This window comes from Morone saxatilis, unplaced genomic scaffold (genome assembly GCF_004916995.1).
Source record: "Morone saxatilis isolate NCDOM2014 unplaced genomic scaffold, NCSU_SB_2.0 Contig16, whole genome shotgun sequence".
Classification (NCBI taxonomy): Eukaryota; Metazoa; Chordata; class Actinopteri; family Moronidae; genus Morone; species Morone saxatilis.
Window position 1 is genome coordinate 8454948 of NW_023339718.1, and position 21075 is coordinate 8476022.

A 21075-nucleotide genomic window follows, 5' to 3' on the forward strand; every position below is an offset into this window, starting at 1 on the left:
TAGGTATATTTTCATTAGTGTATAGTCACTTGAATATAGGAATGGCTTTGTTTTTGTTACCTTAGAATGAGCCTTTTATAACTCACAGAGTCCACCTCACTGAACTGCCATCTTTTTACAGTAGCCCAGAAGGGCGCTTTTCATGCCCACTAGTTTTTCCTTTGTGCTTGGAAGGAGAGGGTGAAGTGAATACTAGATGCCCCTAAATCCTACACACTGGTCCTTTAATTATTTGACCAACAATATTGAGTCTGACTTTATGACACATTTTAGTCAGAAAAGTGAGTGTGAATTGTAATTTTTTAAATTTGAACATAGCTTTTTTTGTTGTATTTTATTGTTCTGTGTGTTGACCTATTCTGATAATGTCATGGATAAGTTCTGGTTGGCTGAACAGATTCTGCTAACAGGGAACTGAGCTTTGACTGCATGCAAGAAGGAGTGGGGGAGTTAACCTCTATTGATTACAACCAAACCCTTTTACCTTTAAATGAACGCCCCAAAGCCTCAGACACACTGAATACAACTTCCACTGTGAATGTCACATCAGGAGGCCTGCTCATCTGGCTTCGCACCAGGGTATTCATTCAGAATCAATCTACTAATGCCAGCATACAGCCATGCTTGTTTTGTCTCTGCCCTGGCTTGTTTTAGGAGAAACTGGGAGTCAGTTTGCACAAATGAAACACCATGCCTACCAAGCTCCATCTCTGCTGTCCTCCTCTGCATTGAGACATCAGCTCACCTCCTTATCAGCCTGCCCCTTGGTCCCCTTTACAAATATTTGTGACCAGTGGAGGATGACAGTTCAAACATTAGAGCCACTGTGGCAGTGACATCTTCTGCATTAATCCACGCAACAGTTTGACCTTTTTAGACATACATAAAAAGATGGGTATCGCTCGTTTGTATTAGTAATTCCAAATACTGGTCATTTTATGGTTCCTTTGTATTGCTTTATAGCAGTCCCTAGGGATATTATAGTGAGCCCATTAAGGATATGCAGAAATAAAAAGAAATGAAAGGATAGAGCCAATTGTAACTTCTGTATACCACATTGAAATACCTTGTGTATGATGTTTTGTTGAGGCTTTTTATATTCTGAGGGTCCTTTCAGTCATCAGAGCTGTCAGTCAAGTTTAAATATATAAAAGCGAGCCATCCCCCGTAACTGCACCTGTTGATGGTCTGGCAACGCACTCTTAACGCTTAAAAACGTGCCACATACGTAGTTACCATCCAAAGCAATAGTGCCAGTTGAGTTGCCGAAGGGTCAGAGTGCGGATGCGAGGCTGTAGAGCCGCTCAGAGACACATAAGCGTTCATTGTGTGAGAAGCGCGCATCTCTCCAGAGGCGCACAGAGGCTCCGGCTGGATCTCTCCCGCCCTCATACTCTGCATCTGAAAACTGAGAAATCAACACTCGGTAGGTATGTGTGCTACTTTTTTCCCCCCCAATTCGAGGAGTGAAATTATTAGTGAATTATTATTATTAATAATTATTATTAGTTATTCTGATACGATTCTGTGTTGAAATGTAAATCTTTTCTCTTTAAAGACACATGTGAAGTTATTGTGCGTTTGGTCGTTGGTTCATGCTACATCTCTTTTTTGAGAGACACAGCACAGATACAAGCTACAGTAAATATTACTTACACTGATGGGTGTTTAATTAAGTGTTAAAATGTGATATCAGAATAATGCTGCTGCGATTTCAGCGTGTATTTACTCTGCTCGGTAGAAGAGATGCAGCAGTGTTGTTGGGGATGAGTTTGGAGCCCAAAAATCAAATCGGTGACTTATAAATTTTTAATGCGTATAAATATATAATGTATTCTTGACAAAAAATATCATAAACAACGAGTGAATCAAATGTTACAGTTTCATATGTCGGACTATACTATGCATTATTAATACTACACATGCAATACTTAATTAATTCCCTGTCTATATCTGATATTGTCGCGTCAGTTCAGCGCACAACCAGCTGCGGAATCCTGCAGAGATGTGAGAGACACTGTTCTGTCTCAGGGAGATTTCAGGGAGGATTCTTGATTAAACATGCTGTCAAATCAGTAGGAGAATATATGGAAATAATACTTTAAAGGTAACTTAAGACAGAGTTTTCTTTAAAAAATATATAATGTTTAAAAATCGACAAAAATCGAGAAATAACTTTATTTTTCTATGTCCAGTTCCTTGTTCTTTCTCATGGCTCTTATTTCGATGTCTCTTCTGGTAACTCTTAAAGAGCCATCTGGATAATTGTGGAGGTTTAGGACAATTTGGGTGAATCTGGAGCAGAAATCTTCCTCCAGTTAGTTATAACTGCCGAAAATATCTTTCATCTGACCCACTCTTTTCACAGAGATCAATATTTTTAGTCAATTCAAATGTTCCAACACTACAAAAAGGCTTTTACTTTAACCGGCAACTCTGAACAGCAAATTGAAAATGAAATACGTTTTTGATAAATGCGTCACTGCTGATTGATCGATTGATTGATTTTATTTAAGTATCCTGCACCATGTGATTCCCAGCACATTTTGACTCACAAGACACTAGACAGCAGCAACAACCCATGACAGAAAGTTGTCTGCCTTAATTTTCATGCATTTTCTATGCATCTGAAAAATCTGATTGAAAAATTGAAAAATTGAAAAATATTTCATCACAAGGACAATCATAATTGGTTAGAGGAACAGTGAATCTGCCTTTACACAGGATTATAATGAAAGGGAAAATTTCCACTGAAGGTAATTCATTGACAGAAACTGTATGAAGGTGTCTATAATAGTGGGGAACAATTGTCCATTAGTATTCAGCATACTCATGATTTGGCAGTGTTATATATTTTATTGCAAAATAAATAACTTTACTAATAATGATTTCACACCTCCAGATTGACATCAGCTTTTTGGGATGGAGAGCACAGGCAGCGGCTGGGCAGCTGAGCTCACCCCCCCATGTTTGATGCATGAGGTGAACGGGAATGACACTGGTCAGGTCTTCGAGGTGGCGCTGCAGAACGGCTCCTCCAAACGCAGCCCCCAGTTTGTGGGTGTAGAGCTGCTGCAGTCCTTTAAGCTGCTCATCATTCCCTGCTACACTCTGGTGGCTCTGGTGGGCGTCTTTGGCAACTACCTGCTCCTCTATGTCATTTGCCGCACCCGGAAGATGCACAACGTCACCAACTTCTTCATCGGAAACCTGGCCTTCTCTGACATGCTGATGTGTGCTACGTGTGTCCCCTTCACACTGGCCTACGCCTTCAACCCACATGGCTGGGTCTTTGGCCGCTTCATGTGCTACCTGGTGTACCTCATCCAGCCTGTGACGGTGTACGTGTCAGTCTTCACTCTCACTGCCATTGCCGTGGACAGGTAAATCATGCAGAGCCTGAGGACTGTGGACAGAATCTTAACATAAACCTCCCAGGGAATTCTGTAGAACCTTATTTACATGCATACTGCGTTTCACTGACATATCCTACAGTATAATGTGTCATTAGATGAGCTAAAGCAACACAGTATAAGGTTTTCAGCTTGAGGCATTTATGAGTGATCTACTTAGTCACCCTGTTATAAACTACACATTAATAAAGAAATAATGGGCGCCCGGTTAGCTCAGTTGGTAGATCTGGCCACCTATACGCAGCGGCCCGGGTCTCAGTCCGACCTGCGGCCCTTTGCTGCCTTTCGTCCCCTCTCTCTCTGCCCCCCTTCCTGCTTCTCCCCAGCTATCTCTATCAAATAAAGGCATAAAGGCCAAAAAAAAAATACTTTAATAAAGAAATAATACAGGGCATTATTCGCTATTTCCTGGAAGAAAATTGCACAAAATTGCAGCTGCAAATGTGAGCACCTGGATGTAGTGGATTTTTATGCCAGCTCTCAAAATAACTAAGCTGAGTTTCTAGGGCTACGGTTAACAAATGCAAGTATAATGCAGGGATAATTCAATAATTTGGGCCACAAGTCAGGTTTTCTAGGGCTCTGACATCCCTATCCTTTGGGTTTCTGCCTGGATGGAGTATAAAAAGGATAGAAGATGATTAATCAGACTGTACTTTCCCCATTGCTTAGGACTCCAAGGCTTTGTGCTCTTTGCAAGATATGTGCCAGAAACCCAAATCCTGCTTTGTCTGTAAACCTTGGCTACAGTGTCAGAGCTGATTTGTTGGAAACTGTCATTTTGGCGTTTCATTCTGAGGTCCTTTTTGAGGCTGTATTATCTGTGATGCTTAATAGCTGTTCTGTCATTTGTGTGTTGATCGCTGTTGGCAAGCGATGACTTGTGAATGCTATTCTTCTTTACTTATGCGATTAACTCATATTTGGCATGTTTCCACCATTTTTTCCCAACAGTTTAGAGAAACGCGTCAAATCAAATTCTGGTAAAATGAACTGTGGCTAACATCTTTTCTTCTCTTTCATAGATACTATGCCACAGTTCATCCTCTGAAAAAGCGCATCTCAGTCTTGGCGTGCACCTACCTTCTGTCAGGGATCTGGCTGTTGTCCTGCGGTCTGGTGGCTCCAGCTGTGGCTCACACCTACCACGTGGAGTTTAAGAACGAGGGCTTCACCATCTGTGAAGAGTTCTGGATGGGCCAGGAGAGGGAGCGGCTGGCTTACGCATACAGCACTCTCTTCATCACCTACGTCCTGCCTCTGTCGGCGCTCTGCATCTCGTACCTGTGCATCTCTGTCAAACTGCGGAACTGTGTCGTACCTGGCCACCACACCCAGAGCCAGGCAGAGGCTCAGCGCATGCGCAAACGCAAGACTTTTCGGCTGGTGAGCCTGGTGGTGGCAGCCTTTGGCGTCTGCTGGATGCCCATCAGTGTGTTCAACGTGCTGCGTGACATTGACATTGACCTGATTGATAAGCGATACTTTCTGCTCATTCAGCTGCTCTGTCACCTGTGTGCAATGAGCTCATCCTGCTGTAACCCATTCCTCTACGCCTGGCTCCATGACCGTTTCCGCGCTGAGCTCCGCAAAATGTTCACATGTCGCCGTCGCATCGGCATCTCGGCCAACAATTGCGCCACAGCCAGCGTGGTTTTGTGAAGCTTTTGTGTTTTAGGCTGCTCTTGGTTTGTCCGTGCTTCTTTGGACAGTGTGATCTTATTCTGGTGACATTCAGGTAACGCAAAATTAGATAGGTGTAGGTAGGATTCCTAAGTGTGTATGGTGATCCAGCTTTCACTCAAGGTAGCCAGTAATTCAGTCTTTAACACCTATAACATTGTTGGACTCCTTGTCAAATCTGACGCCTACATTACCCACAATGCATTGATTGCGGACATCACATCATGAGTCAGTTTATCAGATTTCTCCAGGCACCACAACTATTTTCACATATGCAGCAGTACTCCACAAGACCTGTAAACTGTAAAATCAGTGTTCCCCTTTAACCCGGTCGATTGACCGTCAACTGCCATGTGTGTTTGTATAGACGCAATCAAAGAGTAGCCTGCCTTTTGTAAACTACAAGATTGAATTTTTTGAATGTCTCTTTCTAATGATGTTAGTTTATTGGTTGTTGTTGTATGAGTTATTGTTGTGTAACCTATTTTGCTGTTCAGACAAACAATCGTTTTGCCAGATTGAAATATTGACGGACTTCACAAATAAGGCATTTAAAATTATCATTAACAGATCTCATTTAAGGAGCTTAATCCATCCATGTGTTAATCCATCTCTCAATACTTCTGACTATCTGGTCTTTCTGTGGCTCTCAGCACCGGTCAGTTAATTCCTAATTAAGGTCTAACAACTGGTCACTGTAGTTCTCAGCTAATTTTACACATCCAGGACTAAATTGTAAATTTGTTGGGGAGTATTTTAAGATGCGGAATGTATCTTCTTTAAAGTATTTGTGGCAGCAGGATGATGTATGTAGGATGGATGTGTCCGTTTATCATAACAAGTAATCATGTTATTTCCTGTTTTTTCAATGGGATTTGTTGACAAAAATATATATATATTTAATATATATATATTTATATGTACAAATGTACAGTATTATATTTGTATTTTAATTTTAAAAGAGATCAGTCACATCTAATTTATTTCAGTAATTTTGAACAAAAAAAAAAAAAGATTTGCAAACTTACGCCACTAATAAGATTAGCTGGCCTGAAAGCAGCTGTTGTGTACAATAAAACATGCTGTGTATGTTTCCATGGCAAAATGTGTTTCTTATTCTCGTGAGAGCCACTCATATGTAACATAAAAAGGAAACTGCTAGGAAAAACACAAAACATCTGGTTATGGCAACATAAGCTGGAGTTGTTAATGCAACATGTAACTTGTGTGTAATTCTTTAGATTAAAATATAATATACTTCTATAGGTTATATTTGTTTCAACATGTACACAAAATAATTGTAAGTAATTGCAGATACAAACAATCTGGTCAAATAATTAGTGTCTTTATTTAAAATAAAACCACATTTTGCTCAGCATCACTTCTTTCAGAAATCTTACATCAACTGTAGTATTATCATCGTGTCAGACAAACACTCAACACATCAGGCTGCACATTCTTTAAGCTCTCATTTCAGAAAAAGAAGAAGAGGTAGCCAACAACTGTCCATCCAAAAAAATAAGACAGAAAAGTCATGAAAAAGGTTTTGAAGGCACAGGTCTGTACATTAAAGATTAATATTGCTATAATTTCTGCCAAGACATAACATAATATTGTCATATAATGGCGTAGATGCAGGGTTCATTCATTAGTGTAGTTCAAATACAAAGACAAGGCTGGTTGGTTATTATTGATTATTACTTTTTGATTATCTCTTGGTTTTCATTTTATAAATACAACACAAACACAGTTTGAGTATGTACTATTACTTGCATAATATTTCAAACTATGTGCACAGGCTAAATTACAACCAAGTGAAAGAAAAACAGCTATAACTGTGTGGCTCACACTATATACAGTACATAGTAGCTGCTTGCTTTTATTTATTGCTGGTTTTCTAAATTATACCTCTTTGAAGCAAAAATAGGCACAATATCTTTATAAGGACTGGATGACCAGCTGACATTCGACTGTGGTGAGTAAAACATGGAGGAATGTCGTTAATTATCCGATTTAAAAAAATACATGCCCGCCATAAGGATCAACAAGATAATAAAAGACTGCAGTGGTGGAGTGAAAAGTCAATGTGCACTTGTTATATAAACAATATTAATCTTGACTCAGCTCACGAGGCCATAATTCATAGTTTCAACCTGCAGAAATGCAGTGAATTAAACAAATGTATTGCAAATATAGTCATACGAAAGAAATACTACATTCTTACCTCATCAAGATCGTGCATTATTTTGGAATGGTTGTATAAGGTTATGTATATGATCATTCATCACACGGCAACAAGTTACACAAAACCCAGTGTAAAGAGTATAAAGGCCAGATAATAGTTTAAAAAACTCTGCATTATTAGTATATTAAATAAAGCTCAACCCAGGTTTCATCAAGCATGGTATATAAAGCAAGATGTTGAATAATATGTTGCAATGTAACAAGTTTTTTAAAGCAAATTCCAGTACCATAGTGTCAAAACAAATACATTCATTTGCCTATATAAAGATTGTATTACTTGCTTGTTATTAGGTAATCACCAAATGTTATTACTTCAGAGACAATTTTCCGGCATTCTCAAACAAACTTGACTCTGAAACTAAAAAGTGCATATGGTAGTAGACCTTCATAGAGATCGTGTCTTCTCAGTACACAGTGACACCAGTAAAAACACATACACAACAAACAGAACTGGGTCCTCCAGCAGCCATTACCTCACACTGGCTTAGCGTTAAGAGATTGCAGGATAGTGGGTTTCTCTTCTATGACGCGGACCAGCAGGTTGTCAATGTACTCCTCCAGCTCTACGATCTTCGCGTCCTTCCTGGACAGGTCAGTTTGCTGCTTCACCACCATTGTGATCAACTCTTCCTGTGTCAGCTGCGTGTAGGGTCCACTATCCCCCGAGTCTGCCACCTGAGGGGAGTGAGGACAAGTGAATACAGTAAAACTCCATCTTTACAGTGGAAAAACAAGGTATTGTGGACCTTTTGATAAGATTTTCTTTTGTCCAACTGCTTTTCCCAAGATCAAAAAAGAACCTTCAAGCTGAATATTTAACATTTTCAGAATTTAATGCCACAAGATCCTTCATTGTGAAGCTGCCAGTTGTGACGGACATGTTCTTTTCATACAGGTAATATTTCAACTGCAGATTATGTTATGGAAGACAGATTTTATGTAATGCCACCCAGAGTTCCTGCTGGAGGAAAATCCAATTAACTTGCTGTGAGGGGATATGTCAATAAATCTGTTGTTTTTTTTTTGGTCACTGTATAGTATCTTTTATGTCAAGATCACAGTACCTGAATCTTCCCTGGTGTGCTGTCCCGGACCTTTATCTCTTTCACAGCAGGGGTGCTTATGGGATGCTGGTTCTCAACTGAGTTCATGGGCTTCACAGGATGAGGCCTGTAAAGAAAGTGTATACATTGTTACAAAGCCCTATAAACAAGTATGACAATATTCTCAGAAGTTTCACAGAAAATAAAAAATAATAATAAGAGAGAAATGTTAAAAACATGTAATCAAATGTTCTGCGAATCTTCCAAATCATATGGTCCAAAGCCCAATTTTCAAAATTAAACTCAAAAGAAGGAGAGCTGACAAGAGATCACAAGCTTCCAAAACAGTCACACCCAAGATAAACCCAACACCTTATCTGCCTCACATACAACAACAGCAGGCAGATGCCATGTACAAGGTCTAGATAATCACCCTGTTCAATCTCACCTGCGTGTTAAGGCTAGCCCACCTCCATTGCTACTCTGAGCACTGACAGGCTGAATGTCAGAGGGTGAGACCCATGCCCTCAAAAGAGTCTTTCCACCCGACAAACCTACTGCCTGAGATTCGGGTTCCTCCATAACAACCTGGAGGGGATCTGAGGAGGTTGAGGCAGAGGTTACAGTAAAAGGTTCAGCTCCAAATTGATCCTCTCTTCTATACAAATTGCTTGGAGTTTTCACTTCAGCTTGAAGCTTCGGAGTAATATACTCATTTGTGGCATTTCTTGCAGAGAGGCCTTGATTAGCTGTGGTTATGGTTTTTTCTTCTTTATATGCGGGTTCTTGTCGAGACTTGACAGTCTTATTATCTGGGTGAGCTGAGGACGGAGGAATCTGTGTTCGTCTCTGTGAATTCCTTCTTTGGAAAGCAGGACTGACTTGCTTTGAATTTTCATCTTTTTCCCTGTTTCCCTGTTCCTTGTTATTGTGTTTGTTCGAATCACTGCCATTCAAACCAGCAAATGGGTCGATTTGTATCTCTCGACGAAAAATGTTATCGAGATCATCTGCTGTCATTCCCCGATCTTCAAGTTTCTGCTCTTCTTGTACGTTGCCGGTAAAAAGGTAATCTACTTCTTGGTTCTGCTTTGGCTGTGCCCAAGGGTCTTTGGAAACAAGCTCAGTATTGGGGAATGGGTCAAACCCTGCAAAGTCCTCTGTTGTCTGCACGCCTTTTTTGTCCATGCTGCTCATACTTGAATTAGATAATGTCTGGATGTTAGTGTTCAGAGAGACTGCTGGTGTCCCTGCAGAGTCTTCTTGCTGTAAGGGCTCTTTGCCACTCACCCTCTGTCTGGGTTTGGCTGTGGGTGCCTCTTTGTTCACAGTGACTTGCATTTTTCTTTGATCATCTGGCATTGTGGTATCCCAGTCCATCTGGCTAGTTGGTCTGGGTGCAGGTGGTTGCAATGCCTTCCTTACTCCATCCCTGGACCTCACTGAGAGACTCTCTCTGTTTGAAGCATCAGTGTTCACAGGTCCTGGGACTGCAGACTGATTAGGACTCACAAGAGATTGGTGGGCATTATTCTGGCTCTGTCTTTGACTGGAATCTGGAACTGATCGAGGGTGTGGAGTTGTGACTGATTTAGGGGGAGCTGGGGCAGCTACTCTTTTTGATGACACAGGTTTAGTCTCCTGAGGCGGTTTTTGATAATGCCTAATAGCAGGACTCTCCTGACGGAGTGAAGACTTATGAGTGGGGTTAGGCTCCGCTGGGTCGTCCACACTCATCTCTGGACCCAGAAATTCAGGTGGACCGACCATGTGTCTCTGATTGACCTCAGCGATTATGTGGTCCCAACGAGTTTGCCCTTGCACTCCGTGTCTCTTTTGAGGAAATAGGGTTTCATAATCAGGAAGTGGTAGAGACAATTTTTTGTCTTGCTGCAACCCATCTACCTCTACATATGCAGGGTTATTGATCTCTCTGACAGAAACGTGATTGACTCCAGTTTGGGTCCCATATACTGATTGCGAGGGTGGCAATGGGGCTCTTTTCTTCTTATCCGCCATGGTGGGTGAAGATCCCACAGAGGACAAATTCTCTATGCTGCCACGAGGGGAACCAGACGGGCTTTGACTTGTGTTTGGTGGAGCCAGGGATGAGTGGAGGTTGTAGAAAGTATCAGGGGACTCAGATGGGACACTAGAGAGAGTGGACTCAGAGGTGGCTGGGGAAGGACACAGCTGACTGGGCGTTTGGGAGTCAGCGGGTTCAGACTCCAGAGATTGAGCCCATCTGCCAAGAAGTGAAAACAAAGGCCTACAGGTCAGTGCGACCATCACATCACCTAAAGTTATTTCCATCAATGTACAACCCGTCACCAATTTTACTAGCATCTCACATGTCAACAAGTCGGTAAACCAAAAATATTAAATTCCCATTTTCAGACTCACATAATGTAGCCCTTCGACAGTTCAATATATAACTCTGCACTAGACAATTCAACTTCTAATATCCACATGTCTTGTAGGTTACGGTTTCTATTTTTAGCTATGACTTGCTCACATTAAAAAAAAAATGTACACTGTCCAATACAAAAAGACTGCAATGTCACCTTTCTGCTTTAAGATTATCCTACTTACATTAGGTAGTCCTACATGGCATCAAAAGGTAATAAAATATCACAACAGAATAATACAAATGTTAAATTCCTAGGCTACTATCTTCCATCTAGAGACAACTCTTGAAAACAAGAACCACTGTAACATCAATGGCAATAACAAGCGTAAGCCCCTTACCATAGCGATTCACAAATAAAAAATCCAGTCCAATCCAGTCCACAAACATATATGACAAATGTAAAAATAAGATACAACCACCCAAGACTTCCACAAAGAAGGTAAGACTGTGTCGCAGTCACTCCTTAAGAGTTCTGTTCAGTCCACTACCGGTTTCACAACATCTTCACCAACACAAGCCACACCCAGATTCTCATCTGTACAAAGACCAAACTGGTCGGACAGGTCCATCAACCGTTGGATGGAATTCTGAGTTTTAGTAATTCAAGACAGTCACATGGTTGTGTCAATGTGAACAGAAACAGGACAGAAAGGTGTGAAATTCCCGAGTTTCAGTGTTGACACTCAGACATGGTATAGGGATAAACTTGATCATCACAAGATGTTTTGGTTCTCTTAAATAACAGTTCTCCCTGATATGTGCCTCTTACCTGTGCATGGATAAAGAAGCAACTGCATGTGTAATTTCAATTGTGAGGCAGTATTCAAATTCCAGTCAAGCAAGTCTAAGAATAGTGTGACTGCAAGCAACTAATAGCCTCTCCAGTGACATAACACTGACATAACAGTAACATAAGTACATAACAGTACAGAGTAACTTGCTGAGACTATAATGCAAGAAATGAGAAGAAAAAGGCCTACCTGGGTTTGACTGCAGACACTTTAGCAGTGCGGTTGAGGAAGACCATGGCAGAGGGTGTTTGTGGGTTGCGGCTGGATTTTTGATGATCAGCTGGGCTTTCATTAGTGCTAACAGGAGGATCTGAGCTGAGGGGGATATCCTCAAATGGGTTGGTGGAGTGGTGGGAGATCGGTTGATCAGAATCTCTTGAGGGGGGTGCTTGTGTCGGGGGCTCCTCTTTAGTAGGTTCCTGCACCTCCTCCTTTTTCTCCTCCTTCTTTCTGATCATTCCGAACAGAGAAGACAGCCTGTCGCTCATGGACGCCTCCTCCTGTCGTTTCTGTTCCTCTACTCTGCGACGCTCCTCCTCAAGCCTCTGGGTTTCTGCTGCTTCCAGCATCCTGCGTTCTTCCTCTTGCTTTCTTCTCTCTTCCTCCTCCTCCCTCTGTTTCTTCCTCCTTGTTTCATCCTCAAGGAAGCGTTTCTTCCTCTCCTGTTCCTCTTGGTATCTGCGCTCCTCTTCCTGCTGCAGTCTCTTGGCCTCTGCCTTGTATTTCTCCTCTTCCTCCAGCCTCTTGGCCTCTGCTATGCGCCTTTCTTCTGCCTGCCTTCTTGCCTCCTCCTCTTGATGGCGCTGTTGCTCTAGTATTGCCCTATCTGGAGACTCTCTCTGTAGGGAAGGGACAGGTACAGTGACAAAGGAATCTGCATCAGATGTGTGTTTGCGGACATCCTCCACAGATCCTTGGCCTGAGCTGTTCAGACTGAGAGTAGATCCACTCTTGGACTCCTCCTCTGTGTATACATGGCTGCCGTTGATGCACAGGTTGTTCAGGTCACTGGCGCTCTGTTTGGAGCGACCCAGTAGGGAGAAAGGACCCTGAGACACCTTGCTGTCAGAGCTGCCAGTTCGCTTGTGTCCCAAGAATTTGAATTTCTTTTTAACTGTGGGAGGAGAGAGAGTGAAGCATGGTGTTATTGTTGTTATTGCATGCAAAGTACCATTACATACGTTGCACTGTGCAGCAGAGGAAAGACAGAACTGTCAACATACAGTGCACACTAAGTATAGAGATATTAAGTTACCTTCAGGGGAGTCTACATTGAGGCCAGATGAGCGGCTGCCACTGAGAGATGAATTCTTCTCGGGAAGAGTCCCCAGTGTAGACATGGACTGCGAGATGTTACGCTGCAAGTTTGATTTGGGAGCAAAGAGCGTTTTAAGCTTAGATTTCTTTTTCACTCCTGGAGACTGATTGAGTGACTGTGAATCCGCCTCAGCGTCACTGTCCGTGAGGACCTGGCTGACAGAGGGAACAATAGCTGAGGCTGAGTCAGAGAAGCCGTCCTTTTTCTTCCCACGGACTTTGTCTTTCAGCTTGGAGATGCGGGAGCGAGGTTTGTCCTGCATAGAAAGGTCAAACATGCTAGCTGACATGTTGTTTCTCATAAATTGGATATCTAGCAGCACCTCTCCTCGCGCCTTGTCCTCTTTCCCAGCCTTGTCCACCAGCTTGAACCAACTGCAAATGACAGACAAAATGAATCAGATGTTTAAGATGGAAGTTTTGCAAGACCATAGGAACTTCCTAAAACTTCCTTTTAATTGTGGATATCTTGTTCATTACACTACAATAAACCCATATTACATTCAGGTAATTTAGCCTCATATTCACCCTTCGAGGCTTTTTTTTTTAAAAACATGGCAATGGAGTGATAACTACCTGTATGAAACAAGTTGATTTGAACAGGAAATAGCTGAAATAAATGAATTCCAGTTGCAAACAAAACAGCTTTTTGTTTTATTTTTCAAATAATTGGTTGTTTAATTTGTTAAGTAAATAAAATAGCTTTTTTCCAATTTGCAACGCTTTCAAAACATGTTAATTAAATAGGTCTTTACCCGAAAAAAATTACTTGATTCATAAACTTTTAAACTAATCTTCAGTTCCATGCATTATTTAGTCTACTCTGAACTTCTAACAAACACTAAACTACATCTGAAACAATTAATGGATTAAACAATTAGTCAAAATCAAAAGAAAACTAAGCAGCAACAATTGTGATAATTAAGTAGTAATTTATTTAGCTAAAATTACAAAGTTTGGTTTAATCTTCTCAAATGTGAGGATTTAATCCGCAGTATTTCATTGTTATTTAAATAGTATCTCACTGTTGGTCAGACAAAACAATTTGAAGACGTCACTGTGGGCTTTGGACTCTTTATATAAGAATATTTCACAAATGTATGTACAAACTAAACCATTTATTGATTCATAAAAAAAATTAACAGATTAATCAATAATTGAAATAATTATTAATTACAGCCCAACACTGCTAACATACGTCCCTTTAAATCTTATGTTCAACTGTGTTGTTAGTGTTACTACAAACCCAAAGAGTTGTGTCTCCAAACCATCTTTTGGTCGAGAGATTACTTTTATACAGTAACTTGATTTTGGCCTGGCCCTAAAAAACTGCCAAGCAAACAAAGCAATGTATTGGTTCACTTAAAGTGGGCTTAAATGAGGTTAAATTAAAGTTGAATTAAAAACAAACTCCCCACCTTGCAAATAAATCCCCAGTATAAATGCTTTAGTGCCTAAAAGCTTTGATTGTTTCAAATCTGCCGGTGTTAGTCCGTTGTGTCTTGTTAGGCCTGAGACTGATAGTGTCATTAACCAGCGTACAGCTTGTTCCAGTTCCTGCTGGGCACACCATGCCAACCACAGATAAAGCCTGACAATTACAGCTTTGTCCTCTCTGTTGTATAGGATCAGCACTTATTGTCTGCAAGGGAAAGGTAGGAGTGTTCTGGAGAGCCCTTTCTAAATCCACGCCAAAACAAGCAATTAGTGCCATTACATATAGACGCTTTATGATTGTATAATTAAAGCCCTGCTATTTTTAGACGTACTAATACTATAGCAGAAGTGCCCGTTATGTCAAGCCTTTCCCCTTTTGAACTCTTTTGTTCCACAGCAGAGCCCTGCAACTGTTTCACTTATTATTTTTACAATCGATCACACATTTCACTACACCCAGTTCCCTTTTTCAACGCTGTTCGGATAGTTCTCTTTGCCGGCGTGCAGCCCAGAGCAACTGTTAATCTCACATCACCCTCATGCAACCCAAACACTTCCTACACACCTTAGGATCAACTCCCAAAACACTCATTTGTCTACCAACAGAAATACCTTGTCACTCACTGCACAAGGACTAAAACATCCCCACTAACAACAGGTAGCATTATCACTATTGACTCTGAGGTATCTTGTATGTATTTAGCATAAACCGAGATTCCATTACAACAAAAAGAAGGGCACGTCTTGCATTGTGCTACTTTACAGTATGTCACAGAAACAAATGCTGCAATATCCTTAAGTAATGCAATATAAAACTGTTCATATTCACTATACATATGCTTGCATTAGGCCTCAAGTTCTCATTCACATTACACCTTATGTCCTCTCTTGCAAAACACCTGGGAAAGAATCTTTTTCGATCCCTGACAACCTTCTTCAGATAGGTCCAGACATCCAGCATTCATTGCATCCGAGACAGACATGTGGCTTTTTTAATTCCTCCATGGGGTTGAAGACTTGAGAGATGGGGTGGAAGGAAAAGTGAAGTGACACCGTCTTGGAATGGACTATAAAACCACTCAATGACTGGAAGAGATTGGTGACATGCCACACAGTCCAATAAAATTACAACAGCCTCAGTCGCCCCCTTTTCCTCAGCTGGTACAAATCTTACACTGAGGTCATCGAGGAAAGAGAATGTGCGCAATTAAGTGTTTATGAATTTAGTACGCAGTACGTTTAGTACAATAGCGTGTAAACATGTGCAAAATAGACTGGTAAATAGTGCCGGGTAATATACCAGATGAGTTTTAATTTCCAGTACAATATGAATTGTTCACATATAGCCACACCGGTGCATAACTGAAACAACTGCTGTAACTTCAATACAACAATATTGTGTTTGCTGCGAGGTAGCGCTACGTTGAAGGAAAAGCTGTGCAGCGTGTATTCAGCGGGGAGCCCTGTTAACTGCATAATCTTCTTATTAGCAATTCTAACTTTATAACACAACAATTAACAACAATTTGTTTCTTAGTTTTAGAATACAACATTTAAAAAATCTCTCTTTGAATAGTTTGAGTATTTCATGTCAGTTTAAAGTGTTTATACAACAATTTAAAAAAAAAAAAAACTCTGAAAGGAAGCACTGTTTACGTTTATTTAGTTTTAAGTTATGTTTAGCGTAACGTAGCAGTTTGCACTATAAAACATTGTTTACATTCTGCAGCTATTTTATGTATTCTGGGTCATATATTGTATCATTTTACGGGGCCAAGCATACCATGTAGTTATCAAAACCTTCAGTATGATGACATTAAAAATGTTTTATAATCTTTTATAGTCTATTCTATTCTATATTCTTTAAAGTAATAAGCCACTATAAACCTATACATAAAGGCACAGAAAATACATATAATATAAAGAAAGAAACGTGACATACTGTGAAACTGGCAGAATCTTATCTACTATATTTTGGTCATCAGCCCTAATTGTAAATAAATAAAGTTTTGGTGGTAGCTGAGTTTAAGTGAGAAAACAGTTCTTGAATTTTGTGTCAAAGCAATGAACATCATTTGTCGTTTAGTCCACGCTTATGTTATGCTGATAAGTTTTAAAAAAAGTGAACTCAATATTGAGAAATGTCAACTGAAAAAAAAACTGCAAAGTGATGGTCACAGTATGATTTCCTCCTTTTGTAGAATAATATAATTATAAAGGATGGTGTGACATTAACCAGACAGTTATCTGCAGTTCATGTGGAGTGCTGCAGCTTTCACTTCAGTGTCTTGCACTGTAGCAGACGTCCAGACAGGCTCTTCTAAAGGATAAACAGTCAGGAAACAAGCATGGGAGTGAACCAACATTCCTCAAACACTCTCCAACATGCAAGGAGGTGCTGTGCAGTACGTGATGTAATGAAAGTTACACTGAGCCTAATTCAAACATCCCTCATTTCCCACCCTTAACTGAGCAGGCCAAGACAAACAATCACTAACTAAAGTCCTAGCACAAGGGCAGAGAGATCACGCTTTCTCAAGCCTTTTCAAGAAACTGCTGGTTGTTCTCGTCTTGTTGACGGTACAGAGGCGTTGTTGTGTTTATTAACAGACTGATATGTACATGTTCTGTTCTGTTACCATAGGACTAAAGAGCCGTACCCGATGCACGCTCTAGCCGATCCTGCTGGACAGGTTCCCTTGGTTAACTGTCAAGGGCACTTCTCTTGTCTCGTGTCTAATGATTAACAGGGGAGCCTGTATTTATCCTCTGGCACCAGAGTGGATTCAGCCACTAAACCGAAGGGGTGTCAGTGCTTCTCCAAAATATTGGTTTAGCACTCACTAACACCAGCTGCATTTGAAAGGTTTTGTCAGGTAGTAACATCTAAGTAAAAAATCTCATTAAAGTCACTGCAAGGAGATCATATTTTGTTTAATTTTCTGAAGGTGGTTAGCGTGTCTGGCTGCAGGAAAACAACACTTCAGGATGGGATATTTTTAGTGTCTTTGTTTACAAAATAAATATTGTGGCTCTGGTATCTGAACAAATGAACCTGACTCTGGAAAACTGGCTTTGCAACAGCTGGAACCAGCCCAATATTGTATCTCAAAAACTATTCTGATAATAGATTAGTTGTATTTTTCAAGCAAAAATGCCAAACATTCAGTAGCATAAGGTTCTAAATGTTGAGTGTTATGATAAGTTATTGTAAACTGAATATCTTTAGGCTTTCTTTAGTCTCTATGACTGGGGTAAGTTTGTAGCATTTGCTGATGTTTATATACAAAACAAATAACAAGAGTAATCTAGTAAATAAGCAGCAGAACAGTAATTAAGGAAATAATCATTAGTGGTAAAACTTTATCAATGAATCTTTAGAAGATCCTTTTTTAATTTAAATTCCTTCATTTTTTAAACACCTGAATGTAATATAGAACTTTTTTTTATTAAAGTAGATACCAAGTTATTCATCTATTATTCTATTATTTGTGACAGTAAATGCATCTACTGTATTCTCATATAGACTCAAATCATAATGGGCCCTATGACCTAATCTCATCTTGAGTACACTATTGTACGAGAGGCAAGCAGAGCTTCCTTTCAGGAGAATAACAAAGTGCTCAATGTCACATCCCGTATCAGCATCACAGTCAAATGGGATAGTAATCGAACACCACACGCTTCAAGGCGAAAACAGCGACATCCAATATCCAGCCTGCATATTGGGTCCTAAGACTACAGAGGGAAGAAGCCAAGCGAGGAGAGTGAAGGAGTACAGACTTGGAAAAGAAAGTACAAGGAATGAACTTTGCCTTTTAAAGTGCAAAAACGTACTGAGCAAACACAAGATAAGGTTTCAGATATGACGGTACAATAATCAGGTGAGTGAGGTCATCCTAACGCTGTATCAAGGTCAAAATAAAAAGGCCACATTAGGAAAGGTTGACTACTGTGGTACATAGCTGAGAGTCAAAAATAAACCCTCTTTATTTTTAAAACTTCACTTACATAAGAGGGAGTGTATATCTCAATTCAACACTAATGCAGCGCTTTATTTTTTTTATATTCTTGTTACACCCACGTTACACCCATGCTACGTCAAACCACAGATGTCATCCTGACTCATGTAACATATCTGGGTGTGAGCACACGCATTGTATGCTAGTAAATAGCCCCGGAGAATGTGCAGGATTAACATCAGCGATGTGAGAAAATGATTTCCAGCTCAGCCGCCGTCACAAAAGAGGCAGTTGGCAGAGTTGGTAATGGCTTCTCACCAAGTTATGAAGTAAAAGTGACAGCTAAATGTTAGGGCTGGTCCAACAGACAACGGGAAGTGCCGATATTAGAATCATCTTAGACTGTTTTTGCAACATCTCTATAGTTTCTGCTTTTCCTCTCATACGCTGATGACAGGGGGAGGGGAAAAAGTTTCCATAACAATGTTTTAATGTGAATAGCTTTTTTTTTTTGTTATTTTGTGACCTGTTTAACATGCAATGTATTTTGAGCATACACAAAAGGTGTCTGCATAATTCATTTATGTTTCTATTGGTCTCTGAAACTAGACCTTATTAGATGGACAAAACTCCTGATGGCCACTATAATGTAGAGTAAACTAAAGGGGTAATTTACATGTGCAAATCAAGGAATTCTATAAAATGATTGATTACTTATCAAAGACACTATATAACTACAAAAATGTGGAGGAGGTTAAGTTGTTTTGTTTTGGTTGTTTTTTTTGGGGGGGGCACCTAAAAGTGTCCTAAAAACACCTAATTTAAATAAGTCTTTATTACCTGTCTGGTATACATAAAGATCAACACAATTCAACCACTGCTTATGTTAAAGAAATCGTAATGAGTTTCATATTGTGGGCAAAATCCCAATCATGATTGGATTACCACATCAATAAAACCATGATATCAGAACAGCCACAACAACAACTTTGGTAATGTTATTTAAGGGACACCTTTAAGATATAGTTACTTCCATAACATTGAGGCCAGTTTAGCATCAATTGTTTTAAGGGGGCATTTAAAGTCTGCTTAGCAATGACAACTTTTACAAAAGAGTTTTGAAATATTCATTTTGGCTCAAATTATTTAGAAGTTTATCAATGAAACCCAGGAACATGGGGGGAGGGGCAACCTAATGTTTGTTTACCCATCCATTTTCTGCTGTTTAACCATGCTTTTAAGTCGATTAAAGTTGTATGATGTAGCCTGAAGTCGTGCATTGTAGTTATATTATGTTTGCAGAGACTTTTAAGGGCGATGGTGCACTGTAAATAAAGTGGAATTAAGGTTATTATTTTTCAAAATGTGTCTTATAATGTTTAAATCATCCATTTTCTGCAGTTTAACCATGCTTTTAAGTCGATTACAGTTGTTTGATGTAGCCTGAAGTCGTGTAATATAGTTATATTATGTTTGCAGAGACTTTTAGGGGCACTGAAAAATCCTTCTTTGTCTAAACTAGTGTACAAACAACCTGAAACCCAGGGGAAAACCCCTCATCTTAATATGAATTTTAATCAAATGTTGTGCGTGAGTTGGGCCCACATTACCGTTGCCACTTACTCTGTCTTTTTACGGGAGTTGTTGTCATGAAGATCCAGTAAGTTCACCACCGCCTGACCCAAGAACTTGTCGAGCCCCACCTGAGCGCGGTGCATTACAATGACATGGAGAGTGCAGCGTTCAGCGTTGCCCGGGTGGAAGAGCGGCAGGTCAAACGAAGCCTCTTCTTTCCACACCGGAGCGACACTTTTCTCCGCCACGGAGGTGGAAAACTTGTCTTTGGCCACCTGGATGATGGCGTAGGCGTCGTTGGTGCCATTCTTGCCCTTTACGCGCAGGCTCCGAGCCTGATGCACCGTTACCTGGACGCTCGTAGGGAACCACTGCTGGCTCTGGTCGGCCAGAGACATCGCGGGAAGTCCGTGAAGCTTTACCAAAAAGTGAAATCCGAATTATTAAAATGTCTTACTGCGTAGGGGTGCTGGTTAACCCTTCACCGAACTCCTTGTTTTCCACCTTCGGCGTCCTCTGCGGCTGGTTTAGGTTTACCTAGCTTGACTTCAGGAAGCTCGGTTTGATGTCGTAATGCTTCTCCCTTCTCTTCGCAACGTTATATCCACGCCTCTACTTACACATTAACACTCGGTTAACCAACTTAACGCTCGTACTGGCCTGTGTAACCCGACCAGGACATCACTGCGGTACGGCTAATTCCTTTAAGAGGCTTTCATGAAACCAAGAACCCATGTACAACAATTTACTTCCCTGATGTTACGAGTCCCCGCCCATACTCTACATATTGCTGCCTGATTGGATAATATTTCTGTCAGTTTTTTGATGTTCGTCTGTGATTGGACGGTGGAGGAGGGGGGGCGTTGCGACATCGTGGACCGTTAAGTAGCACTGTCAGACACTGATCAGGAATCAGTTTATCCAAGCAAAAGTCATGGAAGACTTAAATGGGACAATAATTAACACTGAACTGAGTCCAGTGATGGTAATTTATCACTAAAAGGACAGAAGACGTCCAAATTATTTTTCTTACTATATGTTCTTCAATTCTTATGGCTTAGTCTGAGGTTTCCTTAAAAATATATTACCGAATTAAAGAGAGATTTAAAAAATATCCCATTAACTGCAGGGAATTCACTTATAATAGCCAAATAGATATGAAAATCATCCTTTTTCTTACTGAGAGGAACGTTTTGGCAA

At 40.4% G+C, this 21075-nt stretch overlaps 2 protein-coding genes across 3 annotated transcripts; one reads left to right on the top strand and one right to left on the bottom strand.

Annotated features, from left to right (window-relative positions):
• Window positions 1-2732: 2732 nt before the first annotated feature.
• prlhr2a (prolactin releasing hormone receptor 2a) lies at window positions 2733-5075 on the top strand. Its single transcript, XM_035658929.1, has 2 exons — window positions 2733-3383; window positions 4439-5075. The coding sequence occupies exons 1-2, from the start codon at window positions 2923-2925 to the stop codon at window positions 5073-5075; spliced, it is 1098 nt and encodes a 365-aa protein (XP_035514822.1). The 5' UTR covers window positions 2733-2922.
• Window positions 5076-6422: 1347 nt separating this feature from the next.
• Window positions 6423-20640, bottom strand: rab11fip1a (RAB11 family interacting protein 1 (class I) a). 2 transcript variants are annotated; one of them, XM_035658322.1, is made up of 6 exons: window positions 19924-20640; window positions 12840-13276; window positions 11774-12698; window positions 8832-10628; window positions 8405-8510; window positions 6423-8015 (listed from the first exon to the last, which is right to left on the bottom strand). In XM_035658322.1, exons 1-6 carry the CDS (start codon window positions 20271-20273, stop codon window positions 7815-7817), a joined length of 3816 nt encoding a protein of 1271 aa, XP_035514215.1. In that variant the 5' UTR covers window positions 20274-20640; the 3' UTR covers window positions 6423-7814. The 2 variants fall into 2 exon arrangements, with proteins under 2 accessions (XP_035514215.1, XP_035514216.1); XM_035658323.1 differs by lacking the exon at window positions 8832-10628 and having other exon boundaries at window positions 19924-20637.
• Window positions 20641-21075: the final 435 nt, after the last annotated feature.